This window comes from Capra hircus, chromosome 2 (genome assembly GCF_001704415.2).
Source record: "Capra hircus breed San Clemente chromosome 2, ASM170441v1, whole genome shotgun sequence".
NCBI lineage: Eukaryota > Metazoa > Chordata > Mammalia > Artiodactyla > Bovidae > Capra > Capra hircus.
This window is the reverse complement of record NC_030809.1, coordinates 79,689,728-79,705,636: the sequence shown is the minus strand read 5'-3', so window position 1 is coordinate 79,705,636 and position 15,909 is coordinate 79,689,728. Positions and strand designations below refer to the sequence as shown.

At 36.4% G+C, this 15,909-nt stretch overlaps 1 protein-coding gene across 1 annotated transcript in view; it reads left to right on the top strand.

The window, feature by feature from the left end:
* The window catches only part of LRP1B (LDL receptor related protein 1B), a 2,198,408-nt gene that overhangs the window by 1,938,144 nt on the left and 244,355 nt on the right, over positions 1–15,909 (top strand). The window contains 3 exon segments of the mRNA XM_018062463.1: positions 2,177–2,293; positions 2,415–2,534; positions 3,916–4,035. Of these exon segments, the coding sequence (XP_017917952.1) occupies positions 2,177–2,293; positions 2,415–2,534; positions 3,916–4,035 (357 nt within the window).

Sequence of the window (15,909 nt, the reverse complement as noted above, 5' to 3'; positions counted from 1 at the left end):
GGCATGACACTTTATTTTGAGAGCCATAGTGGGATGGAAAATGATATACATGAGTCTGTGGCATGCTTATTAATAGGATTCAATTCTGAGTAGCTACATTATTAAAATTTGCAGGTATTAAGAACCACTGACAATACTGATAATTTCACCTGAAAAAGCAGAGAAGCTTGATTACAGGTTCACATACTTTCAAATTTCAATAATAGTATTTATGTAAATGAAGTTAAAGTGAGGCATCAAGAATTCTCTGGCATCATAAGTTTGTGGTTATACACCCTATAGTACTCCAAAATCTCAAGGATCATTCTAGAGAACAATTTAAAGGTCACATAGGCTTCTCAGTTATTTAACAGGCAGTGAAACTCCTTTAACAGTTAAACCCAACTTATGGAAAGGTTTTGGACAACCTCATTTATAATGGGCAAGATAATTATGGGAATGAAGAAGATGGAAGGGACTGTCATAAATTACTTCAAAATGTTCTGTCACTTATGGCTCTGAACTGAAATTGGTCTAAAAATTGCTATCATACACCAAAAAGTTATAAAATAAAGAAAAATACAGCAGCAATTATGGGCAAAGAAATATTAAAGGAATTCATATATGAAGCAACAGGAAATAGAGGAAATGCACGTTTAGAGAAAATTAAGCATCACCCAGTTTAAACATTAGTGTGATTAATTAATAAATATTGTAAACTGAAGGTAAATGACTTCCCACACTTTAAGAACTTGCTTCTATGGAAGCCATGCATATATTAAGAGATTTTTTTAATGCTAAGAAAAAATTAATATTTTAATTATAGTGGCCTAATTTATTTTCCAAAGAAAGTTCTAAATATAAGTTATTAATGTTTGATTGATTTGAACTAATAAACAGCATATTATTAATCTCAAAGTCAGTGATTATTAACATACATAAAGATCATCAGTCAAAAGATAAGTGTTTATTGTAAGCAACATAGTCTGTGAGAAGACTTCAGAGTCAGATATGGATTTAAACTTCACCTCTGGCACTTGAAACTTGTATATTCTTGGGTGAATTATTAGTATCATGAGACTTACTTCCCTCATTTATAAAATGAGCATGGTGATGCCAGGATGAGAAAGTGTTAGTCACTCAGCCATGTCCGACTCTTTTCAACCCACGGACTGTAGCCTGCCAGGGTTCTCTGTCCATGGGATTTCCCAGGCAAGAATACTGGAGTGGGTAGCCATCTGCTTCTCCTGGGGATCTTCCCAAACCAGGGATCAAACCTGGATCTCCAGCATTGCAGGCAGATTCCTTACTGTCTGAGCTACCAAGGTAATGCCAAGGTGACAAGCTTATGATGAAATTCAATTAGTAACTGTATGTGAGAAAGATCCTAGCCCAATGCCTCACACAAACTAGCTATTCAGTAGTTCCTACTTTGTTGTTATTATTGCTGATATAAAACCAAAGAATATAGCAAAAACTGCTTTATCCTTTAAAAGATATTTATTATAAAAACATATGTATTATATATAAAAATCTTTACTAGTTATAAGATATTGTCCTTTACTAATTATAAGATATCTTATAGTTATAAATATAATATACTTATAATAAGTAAATATTAGTTGGATTATAGGAATAAATATCAACCATTCTTATTTAAAATATGTAGCTATAGAAAGCATTTGCTTTAAATAATGCTGGGCAATATGTACTGAGGACAGATGTTCCTCTATTAACACATTATAGGCAGGAAAGTAATCAAAGAGAAGTAATTTTTTAAGGGATATTGAAATAACTTTTAAAAAATTTACAGTAAATTGTGTTCTGCCATTTAACCTCCTAATACCATGTCTTTGAAATGAAGAGATATTTAAATGTTTTTCAATAACATATCTATATTTATATGTTGTTAATATCTTTGTTCTTATTGTTAGTTTATAAAATGCAATCTGGAGGCCACCTGAGTTGATCAAAGCTTAACTGCACTTCTGAATCTGAAAACTATTTGGCTGTGGACAGTCATATTCTGCTCTAGGATATGTATAATATAGTAATATAATATATATATGTATGTATATTATGGATTGATCTATCTGTCTATCTATCTAGATTTTCTGTTGAATGCCAGAAAAGCTCTGTTATAAGACTCATGAGCTAAGGTTGTCATTCCATGATACCTGTCTGTTTCCTCTTGTAGCCGAATTTAAATGTCAGCCTGGCAGATTTCAGTGTGGAACTGGGCTCTGTGCTCTGCCTGCTTTCATCTGTGATGGAGAGAATGACTGTGGGGACAATTCTGATGAACTCAACTGTGGTAGGTGATTATATTCTTACCTATTGAACATAAATTGAAATCTTAATTAATTATGTTTGCACCGGTTTAAATTCAGATACAGACTTTAACGCACATTTTTCGTTTTTTTTTTATCTTTTAGACACACATGTCTGCCTCTCAGGTCAGTTCAAGTGTACCAAGAACCAGAAATGCATCCCAGTAAACCTCAGATGTAATGGGCAAGATGACTGTGGGGATGAGGAAGATGAAAGGGACTGTCGTAAGTCACCTCTAATTGCTCTGTCTTATGTCTCTCAACTGAAATTGCTCCAAAAATTATTATTGTTCATCATGAATATATACTGTGTAGAAAATATAACTGCAATGATGAGAAAATAATTCCACATAGATATCTATAGGGATGGATTATTTAAGAAATGCTATATAAAACCAAATACAAAATTTAAATGGGTGGATCTTTACTAAAAAGCTACCTAGAAATTATGACAAACACAAAGGAACATGCATTCATCCACATCATCCTTAAGAGAATCAGCAAAAACAAATTATCAGTGATTATAGTGCTTTTTTAAAAATGATTTTTTACTATATTACATAGCTACATGTAATTTTCTTCTGTTGATTTAACTAGTTACTTGAAATCAACACTTATTAGAGATTGCTTTTTTCCTAGTAATGACATATTGAGTGTATGAAAAAACAAAAATATGGGCAAAATAACTGAATAAAATTATTCATTAAAAACTAAATAATGCTCCTCCTAGAATATCTTAACAAGGTACTTCAGAAAACAATTATAAAATATTTTTACTTCTGTTCACCTCTTATTTCAATATCTCATGAGAAATAAATAATTATAAAATGGAAGGCAGAAGAGTTTACATCATATGCATATGTGCCCCTAGGCAGGCAGGCACATACACACACACAGGATCTGAACCATAGGGCACCTGTCAAGTTCAAGCTCTCAGCAGAACTGCTGTCAACATTTCTGTCTTGCTGAAGTTTTATTTTATTCCTCTAAAACTTTTATCAGTAAATAATGTTCAGTCATCCAGCAATTTGATTAAGATGGTGCATTCAGAATAAAGTCAGTGCCAGTTCTTTATGGTTAGCCATTCTAGAAGCTGATCTATTAAGCTGACGAAGATTTGTGAAGCAGTTTATAGTTTCAGTCAGATGTTCGCCTTGTCTCTCAAAACCTCGGCACAACTAGAGGTTTTAATAAATTCTATGCTTTTTATTCTCTCATTCACTAATATCTTCTGATTTATGTCTTTTCCTGTTTATAAAAATGTCTCTGTGTAAATTCTTAAATTTATCTGAAAAAATATATTTTGAAAAAACCTGAATTCTTTTAAGTTAGTTTCAAAATATTTAATCAAGGGTAGGGTGATTTTGAAAACTCTTATTTTTATCAAATACATCATTGAAGAAATATGTTTTATTTATTTCTACTGAAATAGATAATAGGAATACATTGCAGATAATTAAAAGTTAAAACTTATCACCTTCAGGGCCTTATTAATTAAGAGAAGATACATTTTCAATTGATTAACATAAAATTTATTTAATCTTTTTTAAATTAAAACATCTATTCTTGTCCAAAGCTGCATTTTAATAGATGCTTTCCTTTGAAGCTGAAAACAGCTGTTCTCCAGACTACTTCCAATGTAAAACTACCAAACATTGCATTTCCAAGCTGTGGGTTTGTGATGAGGATCCGGACTGTGCAGATGCATCAGATGAGGCTAACTGTGGTGAGTGTTTTGTGGATCTTACTTATTGTATTTATCTCATCATCTGAGATGGCCAGAGTGAGGCTAATCTGAACACAATTCTGATACAACTAGTGTATATACCCGTGGCGGATTCATGTTGATGTATGGCAAAAGCAATACAGTATTGTAAAGTAAAATAAAATAAAATCTGGAAAAAAAAAACAAAAAAGAGTCCCTAAAAGTTTTATCCCTGTGTTCTGAGAGTCAGTAACCTCAGGTTAGCCATTTTCTAAAAAGCATGGAGGGTTAACACAGAAGGGTAAGTATTGTTTTAGCATCAGTCAAAACTTTCTAAAAGGTGGATCTAAAAGATAAGATAGAACTATCATCTTATGTTAGCATATGCACATGCTGTTAGCATTTAATGAATAGAAACAATGAAACTATTTTCTTATTGTTCTGCTGCTGCCTCTGCTAAGTCGCTTCAGTTCAGTTCAGTTCAGTTCAGTTCATTTCAGTCACTCAGTCCTGTCCGACTCTTTGCGACCCCATGAATCACAGCACACCAGGCCTCCCTGTCCATCACCAACTCTCGGAGTTCACTCACATTCATGTCCTTCAAGTTGGTGATGCCATCCAGCCATCTCATCCTCTGTCGTCCCCTTCTCCTCCTGCCCCCAATCTCTCCCAGCATCAGAGTCTTTTCCAATGAGTCAACTCTTCGCATGAGGTGGCCAAAGTACTGAAATTTCAGCTTTAGCATCATTCCTTCCAAGGAAATCCCAGGGTTGATCTACTTCAGAATGGAAGTCGTGTCCAACTCTGTGCGACCCCATAGACGGCAGCCCACCAGGTTCCCCCGTCCCTGGGATGCTCCAGGAAGAACACTGAAATGGGTTGCCATTTCCTTCTCCAAAGCATGAAAGTGAAGAATGACAGTTAATCGCTCAGTCGTCTCCGACTCCCAGTGACCCCATGGACTGCAGCCCACCAGGCTCCTCTGTCCATGGGATTTTCCAGGCAAGAGTACGGGAATGGGTTGCCATTGCCTTCTCCATCTTATTGTTCTAAACTTCACTTTCCTCCTTAAATGTCATATAATTGTCCTTTTATCCAATGATTATTGTTCATTCTTAAACATGGTGGCGAGGAGGAGGGAGAAAAACAATAATAAAAGCATTTTCTTGTTTCAGTAGGTGACAGTAATCACATAAGATGGCATGTTTCTAAAACATTAATATTTTCACTTAAAGTCAGTTATTTTATTTATAATATATTATAACTTATTAACATTGCAGAAATAAAGAAATATGTATTCATTTTGTTTAAAGCATTTTATTCTATCCTGACAATGTGAAACAGAAAATGAAAGTTATTGTTATGTGTAACTCATTTTTATCAACATCTAGTAAACATTAATTAAAGCTAATCACTTTAGGTAAATCCAGCAAACTTTTCATTTTGGGGGAGGCAAAAGAACATTTCATATAGTAATTAAGTAGAAAAGACAAAGTTTGTCTAAGCTAAAGAAAGAACTTCTAAGCTTCTAAGAAAAAATTGTCTTAAATGTATCATCTAGATTCTACCTTACTCTTTCACTCCTCTGGGAGAAATTAACATAATGAAAAGCCTTTAGGTTCTTTCAAGTTTCATTATATTGAAAAAAAAAAATTCATGAGCTGCATGGATAATCATAAGCAATATAGTGTCTTTAAGAGTTGTTGTTGTTTAATATTGTCTCCTGTGTCTTCAGGACATGCAACCACCGTGGCTTATTCATTTTCTAATATCATAAAACCACCATTCATCACTTTTGTGAAATTGGTCTTCCTAATCAACTCACATGGCCTCAAACTACATCCATCACCAGTTTGTCTATAACAGTTATCAGTTTTGCAGACTAGTTTACATTACTGGCTGTTTTACTCTGTTGTCTTTTGTATTTTTGTTTACCAAATGAACATGAAATAGTGACTTATATTACCTATCTGAATAATTTACTAAGTGAATTTTTTTTTAAATTTTATTCTTCTTCCTCACTTCGATGTGATTTAACTGTTTTGGAACATTATGTTATTCAAACTGATAATTATTAATCATCATCATCATAATGCCTATTATTTATGTGATGTCCACCGTATGGCCCAAGAAATGTGTTCAGAGCTTTGCAGTGATTACTTCATTTAAAGTCTTTATTATCCCTATTTTGTGAATGAGAAAAATGAGAGCCAGGAGTAACTTGCCTCAAATTGCAGAGCTAACAAATGGTAGACAGGAAATTTGAATGCAAAGTTATTTGACATGAAAGCATCTGCTCTATGAACATAGCATGAATCCAGCTCATTTTTTCCATATAAACAAAAAATTATTTAAATATTTTCTGTTATAAATTTATATAGAATTATCCTAGCCACAATTACTGCTTTAAGTTCTAGACCTGTATGATAATACTTACATACATACAGAAAAAAGAAGATAGTTTGAAGAAGGGTTACCATTTGTCCTAAACCCACTCTAAAATGATATTGCGGACAGCTGCTAATTTAATTAAAAGAAACTTCATCATATTTTAGCATGGCATTTGTCAATCCTTATTTTACAAGGAGCTAAAAGGGCAACTTTTCATTTCTTCTGTCTTCAATACATATAGAAATGCAATGTATTTTTGCTAATTCTGTTAACACCCTGGTGGGATAGTTCATTTCTGATGCTTTATTGAGTCAGACAGCCATTTTGCTTTTTTGTATTACTTTTCCATGGAGATGGTCTTGATCCCTGTCTCCTGTATAATGTCACGAACCTCATTCCATAGTTCATCAGGCACTCTATCTATCAAATCTAGGCCCTTAAATCTATTTCTCACTTCCACTGTATAATCATAAGGGATTTGCTTTAGGTCATACCTGAATGATCTAGCAGTTTTCCCTACTTTCTTGAATTTAAGTCTGAATTTGGCAATAAGGAGTTCATGATCTGAGCCACAGTCAGCTGCTGGTCTTGTCTTTGTTGACTGTATAGAGCTTCTCCATCTTTGGCTGCAAAGAATATAATCAGTCTGATTTCGGTGTTGACCATCTGGTGATATCCATGTGTAGAGACTTCTCTTGTGTTTTTGGAAGACAGTGTGTGCTATGACCAGGGCATTTTCTTGGCAAAACTCTATTAGTCTTTGTCCTGCTTCATTCCGTATTCCAAGGCCAAATTTGCCTATTACTCCAGGTATTTCTTGACTTCTTACTTTTGCATTCCAGTCCCCTATAACGAAAAGGACATCTTTTTTTTAATGTTAGTTCTAAAAGGTCTTGTAGGTCTTCATAGAACCGTTCAGCTTCTTCAGCGTTACTGGTTGGGGCATAGACTTGGATTACTGTGATATTGAATGGTTTACCTTGGAAACAAACAGAGATCATTCTTTCATTTCTGAGACTGCATCCAAGTACTGCATGTCATACTCTTTTGTTGACCATGATGGCTACTCCATTTCTTCTAAGGAATTCCTGCCCGCAGTAGTAGACTTAATGGTCATCTGAGTTAAATTCACCCATTCCAGTCCATTTTAATTCGCTGATTCCTAGAATGTCGACGTTCACTCTTGCCATCTCCCGTTTGACCACTTCCAATTTGCCTTCATTCATGGACCTGACATTCCAGGTTCCTATGCAATACGACATTGTACAGGAGACAGGGATCAAGACCATCCCCATGGGGAAAAATATGTGAAAAGGCAAAATGGCTGTCTGGGGAGACCTTACAAGTAGCTGTGAAAAGAAGAGAAGTGAAAAGCAAAGGAGAAAAGGAAAGATATAAGCATCTGAATGCAGAGTTCCAAAGAAGAGCAAGAAGAGATAAGAAAGCCTTCCTTAGCAATCAAGGCAAAGAAATAGAGGAAAACAACAGAATGGGAAAGTCTAGAGATCTCAAGAAAATTAGAGACACCAAGGGAACATTTCATGCAAAGATGGGCTCGATAAAGAACAGAAATGGTATGGACCTAACAGAAGCAGAAGATATTAAGAAGAGGTGGCAAGAATACACAGAAGAACTATACAAAAAAGATCTTCACGACTCAGATAATCACGATGGTGTGATCCCTCACCTAGAGCCAGGCATCCTGGAATGTGAAGTCAAGTGGGCCTTAGAAAGCATCACTACGAACAAAGCTAGTGGAGGTGATAGAATTCCAGTTGAGCTATTTAAAATCCTGAAAGATGATGCTGTGAAAGTGCCACACTCAATATGCCAGCAAATTTGGAAAACTCAGCAGTGGCCACAGGACTGGAAAAGGTGAGTTTTTATTCCAATACCAAAGAAAGGCAATGCCAAAAATGCTCAAACCACCGCACAATCGCACTCATCACACCCGCTAGTAAAGTAATGCTCAAAATTCTCCATGTCAGGCTTCAGCAATACGTGAACTGTGAACTTCCTGATGTTCAAGGTGGTTTTAGAAAAGGCAGAGGAACCAGAGATCAAATTGCCAACATCTGCTGGATCATTGAAAAAGCAAGAGAGTTCCAGAAAAACATCTATTTCTGCTTTATTGACTATGCCAAAGCCATTGACTGTGTGGATGACAATAAACTGTGGAAAATTCTGAAAGAGATGGGAATACCGGACCACCTGACCTGCCTCTTGAGAAACCTATATGCAGGTCAGGAAGCAACAGTTAGGACTGGATGGAACAACAGAATGGTTCCAAATAGGAAAAGGAGTACGTCAAGGCTGTATTCTGTCACCCTGCTTGTTTAACTTATATGCAGAGTACATCATGAGAAACGCTGGACTGGAAGAAGCACAAGCTAAAATCAAGATTGCTGGGAGAAATATCAATAACCTCAGATATGCATATGACACCACCCTTATGGCAGAAAGTGAAAAGGAACTAAAAAGCCTCTTGATGAAAGTAAAAGAGGAGAGTGAAAAAGTTGGCTTAAAGCTCAACATTCAGAAAATGAAGGTCATTTCATCTGGTCCCATCACTTCATGGGAAATAGATGGGGAAACAGTGGAAACAGTGTCAGACTGTATTTTGGGGGTTCCAAAATCACTGCAGATGGTGACTGCAGCCATGAAATTAAAAGATGCTTACTCCTTGGAAGGAAAGTTATGACCCACCCACCTATATAGCATATTGAAAAGCAGAGACATTACTTTGCCAACAAAGGTCTGTCTAGTCAAGGCTATGGTTTTTCCAGTGGTCATGTATGGATGTGAGAGTTGGACTGTGAAGAAGGCTGAGCGCTGAAGAATTGATGCCTTTGAACTGTGGCGATGGAGAAGACTCTTGAGAGTCCCTTGGACTGCAAGGAGATCCATCCAGTCCATTCTGAAAGAGATCAGCCCTGGGATTTCTTTGGAAAGAATGAGGCTAAAGCTCCATTACTTTGGCCACCTCATGCGAAGAGTTGACTCATTGGAAAAGACTGATGCTGGGAAGGATTGGGGGCAGGAGGAGAAGGGGACGACAGAGGATGAGATGGCTGGATGGCCTCACTGACTTGATGGATGTGAGTCTGAGTGAACTTCGGGAGCTGGTGATGGATAGGGAGGCCTGGTGTGCTGCGATTCATGGGGTCACAAAGAGTTAGACATGACTGAATGACTGAACTGAACTGAATTGATTGAGTCAGAAAGAAATGTATCACTCCTTAAAGATTAACCCTATCATGCCAAGTCCTTTTTAGTTGAATTTGAGTTACATGTTTTTTTGTGGGAGAGTATGCACCTTGCCTCCAAGCAGGGATAAGCTCATTATTGCACATCAAGTGGCCTAGTAGAATGAATCATAGGTTTGCAATAGTGCCATTAAGGAAATGTTGCAATACCTCCATGTGCAACCAGTTTTTAATGCAATTGCTTTCTGTATTTTCTTAGCCCTGTGCTTCGTTTACTTTTGGGGGAGATTCTATTTCACTCTTGGAAATCACCTAAGCCTTACATCTTATTTTTCAACACCAATATTTGTATTTATCTATAGTTTGATATCTAATTGGCTTCTGTCGGTTCCAAAGTTCCAGTATTATAGTTTTTTCTAACTTGACCTAAATTAAACAGTTTGGGTTTTTTGCTTTTAACTGTAAATAAGAACAGTATAGAAGCACACATACAAGTAAACAATGTATACATGTTAAATAGGGAAATAAATAACCAGTAATGTGTAAGTATTTTAAAAATTATTTCATTTTAGTATATTTACCAAAATACAACAGATCTATTACATTCAACCCAGTGTGATTTTTGAGATCTTGAGTACTTGCAAATTTAAAAACTAATATTCAACATGTATAAAAATTGTATGGTAGTCATTTCTATATTAGAATAAAGAGATTTTGAATCACTTTGAATACATGTAGATTCAATATATTAATAGAGTCTTTTCCAGTACGCTAGTCATGGTGAGATTTTCAATTTAAAAATTAAATTAACTATATAGTTTGCCATCTTGTACACCTAGTTTTTGAGATGGTTAATTTAAATACATGAAAGCTACATTTGGCACATTTGGATTTAAATTGAAAAATATTTTTTAAACATCTTTTAAATGTATTTCTCTGCAAATATACATATACATATATATATGTATATATATATGTGTATATGTATATATATATATATATATATATATATATATATATAACCTTCACAGTCATAGCAAATGCAGTGGGTCCATCTTATCATCAGGTTCCACACTAGCAGATATGAAGGGCTGACTGTCCTAAGCCATTTTGTATGAGGGACAGATACCATGGATTTTGGTATCTGTAGGATTACTAATCCCTTTTGGGTACCAATGGAATATTGTAGTGGTAACTTTATTTTGTGAGTTGCTAATAGTTATAAAATTACTTCTTTTTGCCCAAAGTTACTTATTCTTTTCTCACTCTATGCCCAAAGATAAACAAACTTTTTAAAATAAGTGTATAGATAGATATACACACTTTTACTAGACTCTTGGAAGGCTGTTTCACTGTGTATTACAACATTAAATCATGCCACATTTGAAACCCTGACCACAACAAATGGATTACTCCAATTGTGGCAGCTCGGGGGTGTTCATTCGGAATCTTAGTTTCAAGCTTCCTCCACCTTCTGCCTGCTGTTTTCTCTTTTAAGTAATAAAATACAGATTTCGGGATTTGACAGATGTGTACTAGATTCATACTTCTACTCTGTCATCTGAGTTGAAATGTGTGTACAATTTGACTCTGATAAGATGATATCAAAATATGTCTTTCCATTATGTTCTATCTTCCTGATTTATAGTTTAGAATCTCCGTTTCCTAGAACCCTAGGAAACATTCTCTTCATCAGTTTTCTGTGTGAGGTTTCCCGGTCAATTCTGTACTCACCACTCCACTCTCCGGAATCAGCTCTTTGTGCTGGCACTTGCCTTTCCTACTTTCTTCTCTTGTCTCCTACATCTTTTTACCTTACTTAAAATTCTGTGTCATCAAAGAGAGTCTTGCTTTCACGGTGGTTCAGAGTCCTTTGCTGCTTTTGAGCCATCTTGACTTATAACCAACCTGCTGCTTGGTTAATTATATTTATTAATGAATTTGTTATAATCATACTAGCCGGGGCTTGTGAGAGGTATTTGGCTTTCCAATAGTAGCCTTGTAGTTTCACAGCCTGGATTTCAAACATGACACTGAACACACTCAAGCCAAAAGACAGAATCTGTCAATACTCGCTTTTATTTTCTAATTAATGTTTGTTGAAGAAATTTGAATAGGGTCCTCAAGCTGTGAGAATATAGGAAAAAAAATACATTTTTAAATTAAAGTGAGTACATGTTAAATTATAAGCTATTCCAAACATACAGACTTGTACAAAAAATTATATAGTTATATACCATGTACCATTTTTAATAGATTTTAACATTTGGCCTAAGCTGTCTCTTAAAACATCCAAATCCCACAATAACAACTTATGCCCATCTCTATACTTTGCCTTTCCCTTCCTTCCCTTGTCCTGAAGTAGTCATATATCATTTGCATGTATTTTTAAAAATTTACCATGTTAGTATTCACTTATTAATATGTACCTAATAGTTTATAGTATTGAGGGACTGACATTGAAGCTGAAACTCCAATAGTTTGGCCACCTGATGCAGAGCGCTGACTCATTTGAAAAGACCCTGATGCTGGGAACAATTGAGGACTGGAGGAGAAGGGAATGACAGAAGATGAGATGGTTGGATGACACCACCGACACAATGGACATGCGTTTGGGTAAACTCTGGGAGTTGGTGATAGATAAGGGGGCCTGGTGTGTTGCATTTCATGGGGTCGCAAAGAGTCGTACATGACTCAGGGACTAAACTGAACTGAAAAGTTTGTAAAAGATGGTATTATACTTTCTATGTTAATTTGAAGCTTAAGGTATTTTAGTAGTAGAGTGTGATCATAAGAATATTTCCATATAAAGATAATTTCTACATATTTCAATTATTACAGATTTGTTGGCAAATAAAGTACAAAAGCAGAGAAGGAAATGGCAACCCACTCCAGTATTCTTGCCTAGAGAATTCCGTGGATAGAGGAGCCTGATGGGCTGCTGCCCATAGGGTCATACAGAGTCGGACACGACTGAAGCAACTTAGCATGCATGCATGCATTGGAGAAGGAAATGGCAACCCACTCCAGTATTCTTGCCTGGAGAATCCCAGGGGCAGAGGAGCCTGGTGAGCTGCCGTCTATGGGGTCACACAGAGTTGACATGACTGAAGCGACTTAGAAGCAGCACCAACAGCAGCAAAGTACAAAAGACTTTATTCAAACTGTGCTACAGACCCCACGAAGTTTCAGTTTTCTGCTCAGTTGCTCTAATTGTCATCTTGCATGAAAGTTCATTAAAAGCAGATGTGACAGTGCCTAGAGGCAGGAATCTCTTAATCCTATAGGCAATATTAGACTAAATGTTATACTTAGGATGGAGGGCTTGGAATCAGACTGAAGAGGAAAGCCCTGATACTGATGATTGTAGTAAAATAAGTCATGGTATTTGAGTTTAATGACTTGTGAATTTAGTTATTTTCAAATTTTTTATTAATTTTTACCTAGAATAACATTTAATAAATGTTAGTTCCATGATTTCAAGATAATCTAGGGGGAAATACCTTTGTTCACATATGCAAGAAAGGATGATATACTAAGTTCTGTATCTTGGGAAACAATCCACACTTATATGTTAATATGTTTGGTTAAGACATCTGTTACTGTTTTAATTCATGTTTCCTGAATTTAAATATAGGTTACAAATTTATGTATTCTGATTCTACCCTGCTAGTGGCTGTGACTTTTGTGGGAGGGGTGGGATGAGGGAGTTGATTCCCAAAGGAGGCTGATGGGAAACCAATTTTAAATTTTCAGATATGTAGCATTATGACATCTCTTAGTTATTTGGAAGGGTGGACTTTGAATATTTATGTTAGCAGGTGGTAAGGAGAAAAGCCTCTAATCCTCATATTCTCTGGGACTCCTTTTGGTCTCTGCTACCTGATGAGTTATTCTACTATAACGAACTCATGCTTGGAGTGCTGGTATCGCCACTCTTTGCTTAAGTGTGTGTGTGTTCACTCACTAAGTTGTGGCCGACTCTTTGCAACCTCATATAGTGTAGCCCGCCAGGCTCCTCTGTCCATGGCATTGCCTAAGTGTAGGTTCGGCTATTTTTCTCTATGACTCCATTCTTGGGTGAGCTGCTGCTGCTGCTGCTGCTGCCAAGTCGCTTCAGTTGTGTCCAACTCTGTACGACCTCATAGATGGCAGTCCACCAAGTTCCCCCATCCCTGGGATTCTCCAGGCAAGAACACTGGAGTGGGTTGCCATTTCCTTCTCCAGTGCACGAAAGTGAAAAGTGAAAGTGAAGTCTCTGTCGTGTCCGACTCTCAATGACCCCTTGGACTGCAGCCTTCCAGGCTCCTCCATCCATAGAATTTGCCAGGCAAGAATACTGGAGTGGGGTGCCATTGCCTTCTCCACTTGGGTGAGCTACAACCTCATAAATTTCTGCTGTATTTGAAAACTCTTGAGCTAAGATCTTCTCAGACACACATGATCCTGCAAATCTCCAGGTCATGTCAGGAGCCAGGGAGACTGCCTTATGCTTATCTATTTAGCTACTACCACTTTTTCATTTTATTTTTATTATTTTTAATTGGAGGATAATGCTTTACAGTGTTGTGTTGGTTTCTGCCATACAACATCACAAATCAGTATAACTGTATACATATATTTTATGTATACCTTCCCTCTTGAGCCTCTCTCCCACCCTGACCCCCATCCCACTGCTCTAGGTCATCACAGAATACCAGGCTGGGCTCCCTGAATTATACAGAGCTTTCCACTAGCTATCTATTTTACAATTAGTAGTGACACATATACACCCACTTTTAATGTCATTAAATCAGCCCTTCCTGAATTTTGTTGACTGTGTTATACACTTGATGCTAGATGTTTCTCCTCAAAGCTTGGCATCTCCCAAAGATAAATATGGTGCTTCCAATAGAGCCCTTGAAGAAAAGCCTGTCTGCAGGAACGGGGCCAGGAAATTGTCTTCTAGCTTTTGTACAAATAAATGAATGAATTACGTGTGAATCATTAAATAGTCTAAGTGGAACACTTTTTAAAAATAAATTATCAGCAGTAATTTTTATGCGCTGATTGTCTCTGAAACAAAAGAATGTGAAACTATTTGGTGATGCTTTATTATTTTCCTCTCAATAAGAGGAAGCTGTAAGATTTAATTTTTATTGCAGAAAACTAGAAAGGAGTCCATACAATAAGTCAGGAGACCTACTGAATATTCCAGACTCTGAATTGATCTGAAATAAAAGCAAGGAGACCTAAAATAGCTTTTTGTTAGTAAGGCTATGGTTGAGTTTGTAAAGGAGAAGAACTACAGGTTTATTTTAATATCTGGGTTGGAACAGTCGATTTTTTTAAAGAAACAGAGTCACAAATTTAACATTCTGTGATATTTGTGCTTGAAAAACTTCATCTTTATCATACTGCTCCCCTTATCCTTGACCAAGTACATTTGACTGTCTTAAAATAACACACATACATGCACACAAACCCTAGTTGCAGATATATAGCAGTACATTGGAAGTATTAGATGCTTTCTTAAAAAATAAATATTAAATGCAGAACTTTAAAAATTTGCCTCCTTTTACTACCTTTAGAACAAAAAATATGTACTTCTTTTAGTTTGTAAAGATTCTGTTCTCATATGCTTTGGGCTGGCAATTTCCTCAGAGAATATTCTATTATTTTTATTTTCAGTCAGTATTTAGTTTTGTTTTCTACCATGTGTATCTGTTATATGCTATATTCTGCCCTGAGTCGTGTCAGACTCTGCAATAGCATGGGCTGTAGCCCACCAGGCTCCTCTGTCCATGAATTTTCTAGGCAAGAATACTGGAGTAGGTTGCCATTTTTCTCCTCCAGGAGATCTTCCTGACCAAGGCAGGGATCGAACCTACTTCTCCTGAATCTCCTGTCTTGACAGGAAGATTCTTTATGATTAAGCCGCTTGGGAAGCCCATGTCTGATTATACTGTACATAAATGGATGTGTGTGTGTTGTGTTACTTGCTCAGTCATATCTGATTCTTTGTGACCCCATAGACTATAGACCCCCAGGCTCCTCTGTCCATGGAATTCTCCAGGCAACAATACTTGAGTGGGTTGCCATTCCCTTCTTCAGGTGATCTTCCTGACCCACGATTTGAACTCAAGTCTCCTGCATTGCAGGCAGACACTTCAACATCTAAGCTACCAGGGAAGCCCCACAGTAATGAATGAAAATAGGTAAAATGAAGGATTGTATTGCCTTTTCTCAACAACACCCCCAGGTCAAACATCTCTGTGTAGAAATTGTTTATTCCTTTAAGAAAACTTAAATTTGACTT